The sequence below is a fragment of the Ruditapes philippinarum genome, unplaced genomic scaffold (assembly GCF_026571515.1).
Source record: "Ruditapes philippinarum isolate M1 unplaced genomic scaffold, ASM2657151v2 ctg823_1_1_1_1, whole genome shotgun sequence".
Lineage (NCBI taxonomy): Eukaryota > Metazoa > Mollusca > Bivalvia > Venerida > Veneridae > Ruditapes > Ruditapes philippinarum.
In genome coordinates, this window is record NW_026853081.1 from 155,720 (window position 1) to 161,744 (window position 6,025).

At 32.0% G+C, this 6,025-nt stretch overlaps 1 protein-coding gene across 2 annotated transcripts in view; it reads right to left on the bottom strand.

Moving 5' to 3' along the window:
• Nucleotides 1-4,269, bottom strand: part of LOC132733321 (alpha-taxilin-like) — a 66,245-nt gene extending 61,976 nt beyond the window's left edge. For both annotated transcript variants that reach the window (XM_060720023.1, XM_060719988.1), the window contains exon 1: nt 4,180-4,269. In XM_060720023.1, the coding sequence (XP_060576006.1) occupies nt 4,180-4,227 (48 nt within the window). In that variant the 5' untranslated portion in view covers nt 4,228-4,269. The remainder of the gene's footprint in view (nt 1-4,179) is intronic.
• Between the last annotated feature and the right edge of the window lie 1,756 nt (nt 4,270-6,025).

The following is a 6,025-nucleotide window of genomic DNA, read 5'->3' on the forward strand; positions in this document are numbered from 1 at the left end:
ATATAATTCACGAGTTTTGGGAACATTGTAGTTTTTGGGGAACCAACAGACAGTGTTGTATAATGTGGAAGACCGGACGTGGAGTGTTTGCAAAATTTGCAAACTCAAAATAAAATACTCTGGGGTTGAGCACAAATCTTTCGAGAAAACTGAGAGTGAAACTGATAAACTGTTATTTTCACAGTTGTTGACCTTATTGTAAATCACTTGTTACTATTTTTTTCACAAGAAAAATCTTTAGTGGTGTATTGTAAGACTTTAATTGTTAAACTGCCATATTTACAGTAGTGGACAATAGTAGATATCAATTTGCTGTTATGGTATAATTAACAATACCTTTAATCCTTAAGTAATCAGAAAAGTACATTGTTGAAAGATCAAAATCGGAAACCAAGTTATAACAACAAGTAAAAGAGTTTATTTTTTTGTTATTGTTATAGTTTTATATTATATTCGTAATTATGCTGTAAACAAATGGCCAAATTTTTATATTGTCTGAAAGTCAGTATCGTGATACGTATCGCGTCGCAACATAAGAATCGCAATATGCAGCGACTTTCTTCAAAGTATACAATACATATCGCGAATCGCATCGTTTGGAAAAACAAATATCGTGATATGTATCGTGACAGAAAAAAATGGCAATGCACAGCCCTAATTTTTTCTACATTTACGTTTGAAGCCATTCTGATTTGTTTTGAGAAAATACAACATTTTGCACTCACTGATTGGATGACAGAGTTAAATTAGCCAATCACATTACACATAATAAAGCGGTATACTAGTTAGAATGGGACTAAGACTCGCATTTTCCCTGTGTATATTTTTGGTTGTGAATTGAAATTCTTACATATGATAGCGGAAGCGATCGGCACCCACTAAACCGGTTTTCGATGCATCAAAACATATCGCTGCACCTCTAATGAAGATTCCTAAACTTTATGTTCAGTGTCAGTTCTAGTCGGGCGCTGCATTTTTCAATGTAACTCAATGGATATAGGCAAGGTATTCCGATAACAGACAAATGAGTGTTCAGAGTGAAAACGGAAGCAGTGCATGAAATAACGAATGACACATTTAAAATGGAAAAATGAACGATTTTTTTTTTAACTGACTTCCCCGTTCATACAGTACTGGACACGCGAAACCCGCAAAAGTCGCGTTATGCCGCGAGTGTAGTCTATGTCGCGACGGGACACTTCGCGGTAAAACATCGCCACGTGCAAGTTCGCCGAATTTCGCGGCGGGTCACGAAAAATCGCCGCGATGTATCGCCGTAATTTACGGAGAATCTTCAGCAATAATTGTATTAGAAAGTACTACTTGGTCCTTAATTCCCGTGATCTTTAATTTTGAAAACTTTAAAAAAATCTTGTAAACGTCTTGTATATTTATAAATATTTAGCATTTGAACATGTACAGCGTATACATTTTGTATATTAAAACAAAGCAATCAGGTGCTGGTGAAAATTAGTTAACAATAAAACGAGATTGAAATTACAAAAGGTAATTGGTACTACATCAAAGAACGCACGATAACAAATTGTCCAATTGTTATTTTGATAATAATACAAATGTAATTAAAATCCATTGTTTACTTTCGCACATATTCTATTTTTAGAACAATGCAAAGCGACATTTAGCACCGATTCACAGGTGTAACTAATTATTACGTCTAATACGCTAATTATGATTGTTGAAAATTGTAAAAGTTTTATCACTTAAATTGACATTCTTTACCTTCAATTTCACGAGTAAAAAATGCCAGGTGCATGAGTAGGTGATGAGAAATGTAAATAAAATATCACAATCAAAATGCACTTACGATTAATAATATGTCAATAATTGACACAATCAATATCCAACATTTTTTTTACTTGAGCAATAATTAAACATGTGTAATCATTCCTTGACAAAAAGAAATGACAGTTTTTTTCTGATATATAAAAAAGAGGTGAAAGTCAATCGAGTGTCGGCATTTCTTTGATGATTCGGCAACAACTACAGGTGTGTAAACATCAAAGATTCACAGATTCTTCAGAAGAGCCGACCAGTCATTTGTCAGAGGTCATTTCGTGTGTAAATTTTGTATTTATTATTTAACAATGGAAACATTATATTCCTTTTATTTATGGATGCTTCTTTTTGCACGAGTGTTTTTGTGTCTTTTTAGCGCTATGGAATTTCAACAATCGGCGATAATTTTCGGTAACTAACAATTAAATATTTTAACATTTTTAAAACAGGGGTGCAAATATCCGCCATTCAGAAATTATAGCAGACAAATCTTGCGTGTGTTATTTTTTACAAACGTGTAATAAATTGAGTAATGATCACCCGAGAGAACGAAATGTCCCGGTGATCCACTACATTTAGAAATGAACAAGTTAATGTCGTATCAATTATGTATCTTTTTATGTAACTAAATATCTTTTTACACATATATTATATTTATATCTATCTACTTTAAACTCAATATGTACCCCCCCCCTAAAAATAGTTTACACGTGTACATGCACACTATTTACCTGCAGATGGAGCCGCATACTTGTACTGCGTCGCATTTATACATTGAGGTCATGATTCCGCCATTCACGGAAAGTTTTTAACGGTGTTATTTGATTTCGCCGTGGTTATTTATATTTGCTGTTGGCATCAAAGATAAATAGAGAAAGGGCATTTTAGCAAATTACAAGATTTTCTTGATACAACTTCATGTAGATCTACTAATTAATTTTCGTACTTGTACATGTATATCTGGTTTCAAGTTCACAGACTACACAATAGATCTACATTTATTATACAAATGAACATGTATTATTCCCCGCGAATCGCGGCAAATGTTCACGGCAAAATCGCCGCGAGTTGAATTCGCGGCGATTGTCTCAAGTTGCCGCGAATTCGCTCGCGTTATAAAGCATGAGAGTTCGCCGCGAATACGCGAATTGTGCGGGTTTCGCGTGTCCAGTACTGTAGGCTTTGCCCGCAGACACTTGGAGTATGGACCCCGCCCTTCTCCGCCCCTGAATATTAAAAACTAAAAGTATTGTTTTTTACAAGAATAAGTTTTTAAATTTGTGCTTATATTAGTATGAGACGGTTAAGTGTCTAACACATAAACAAGTTTGAATAGAATTTCATAACGTTTTAAAAAAGTCAATTTTTTTCCAAGCTTCAATTTCCTGACGATACCAAGCTTCGAAATGTAAACACAACTGACCTACATATATTTCAGGTATTTATGTTATCGCATGCCATTTATTTCTGGTGTAAATCAGTCGATGCATATATTCCTTTAATAAATAACTGCATGTTATTATCAGATCGTACCTTTCTTCCAAGCTTTGCTCATTTAATTATATTTTCATAACTGAGTCACATGCTTCTTTACGAATTCATGACCACTGGAATGTTTCCCGTAAATTACAGCGGGAAAATCGCTGGGAAAAAGAAATTCAATCGCAACTACTCGCCCTTTCCGTCAGTCTTCTTTGATTTGGTTTCTGTACTGATTAGGGGAAGTAACCGCTGCGGAGTTTTGGTTCTCGGCATGAAAATGAAAGCGCAAAACGGTGCCGAAACTCATTCCAGTCATCTCACATCAAAGGAAAGCGTACGTTGTTATCTTCATGAAATTATGATATTCTAGGGACTTTTTTAAACGTGGTTAAAATAGCGGAAAACATGTTTTATGTTCAAGACATGTGACCAGGTCGTAATAATATGCAAAAATATTTTGACGTACGGTTTGCAGATAAAAATAGGCATGGTGTATACAAGTGCGGATCAAGAAGGGGAGCCACGCACATAACCCCAAGCGTCTGTGGCTTTGCCTAATTTCATAAAAAAATTTACCTGTTTACAGCTGTAAAAATCTATTTTTGACATTGGTGACCTCGACCCAAATGACCCCTAACTGAACCCAAAGGCAGAGGACCTAAGCATAAATTTGGGCCTCATGCATAATGAATGGTTAAGGATATCAGAAAAAAGCGTTCCATTTCTCAAGCCCATGCATGTTTCCAAGAGAGATGCCGACCTTGTTTTCGCTTTCAATTTTCGCCTATTCTTGACAAAATTAATCAACAACATTCTTAAAAACAAGACATAAAATATTGAAGAATGTATAAAAATTATCAAAACAGTCAATGAAATACAAACAACGTCAAAAATGCATACTTTTTCACAAGCAATTTTTTCTGGATTTCCTGCAAAGGTGGCTGCCATGTTATGACGTAAACGGTGTCATGATAAAATGACATTGTGAAATTTTGAGATTAAGACTACTAAATGTTATTTAGGGGCCGGTCTAAAACGCAGACGCTTATGCAGACAATATAGAATATATAGTAAAACGCAGACAATATAGAATATATAGTAAAACGCAGACAATATAGATGTAGAGTGTTTTCACAAAATGCAGACGATATAGAAATAGAAGGTGTGAATTAGACTCTTAACAGCTTGTCACCACTTTATTTTTCAGATTAACTTTATAAAATAAGAGATTTATAAGAATTATTATTTCATACAAAAATAACATTTTAATTAGAGATTAGAAATCTTTTTATTTAAATGTTTTATTAGTATGATAATATCAACAATAAATATATAAATAGTGATATAAGAAAGGTTTTTTTTTTATTCTATGTTAGATTTTAATTAAATTAATTTGGAATAAAATATTTAATACTACTGTAGCTTTGTATAATTTGTAACATAAAAGAAATGTGGACAAGAAAGTAATTATCAAAAGTTGTACTATATATCTATAGTGTCTGCATTTTACTATATGGTACATATTGTCTGCATTTATCAAAAGTTGTACTATATATCTATATTGTCTGCGTTTTACTATATGTTTCATATTGTCTGCATTTACTCTATATCTATAGTGTCTGCATTTTACTATATGTTTCATATTGTCTGCATTCATCAAAAGTTGTACTATATATCTATAGTGTATGCATTTTACAAAATGAATTTAATGTTAAACAAATATTTTCTCTATTATATCTATAGTGTCTGCGTTTTACTATATGTTTCATATTGTCTGCATTTATCACAAGTTGTACTATATATCTATATTGTCTGCATTTTACTATATGCTACATATTGTCTGCATTTATCACAAGTTGTACTATATATCTATATTGTGTGCGTTTTACAATATGTTTCATATTGTCTGCATTTATCAAAAGTTGTACTATATATCTATAGTGTCTGCATTTTACTATATGCTACATATTGTCTGCATTTATCAAAAGTTGTACTATATATCTATATTGTCTGCGTTTTACTATATGTTTCATATTGTCTGCATTTACTCTATATCTATAGTGTCTGCGTTTTACTATATGTTTCATATTGTCTGCATTTATCAAAAGTTGTACTATATATCTATAGTGTATGCATTTTACAAAATAAATTTAATGTTAAACAAATATTTTCTCTATTATATCTATATTGTCTGCGTTTCACTATATGTTTCATATTGTCTGCATTTACTCTATATCTATAGTGTCTGCATTTTACTATATGTTTCATATTGTCTGCATTTATTAAAAGTTGTACTATGTATCTATATTGTCTGTGTTTTACTATATGTTTCATATTGTCTGCATTTACTCTATATCTATAGTGTCTGCGTTTTACTATATGTTTCATATTGTCTGCATTTATCAAAAGTTGTACTATATATCTATAGTGTATGCATTTTACAAAATGAATTTAATGTTAAACAAATATTTTCTCTATTATATCTATAGTCTGCGTTTCACTATATGTTTCATATTGTCTGCATTTATCACAAGTTGTACTATATATCTATATTGTCTGCGTTTTACTATATGTTTCATATTGTCTGCATTTATCACAAGTTGTACTATATATCTATAGTGTATGCATTTTACAAAATGAATTTAATGTTAAACAAATATTTTCTCTATTATATCTATAGTGTCTGCGTTTTACTATATGTTTCATATCTTATGAACACTGATGTTAATATTCCAGATTACAAAAA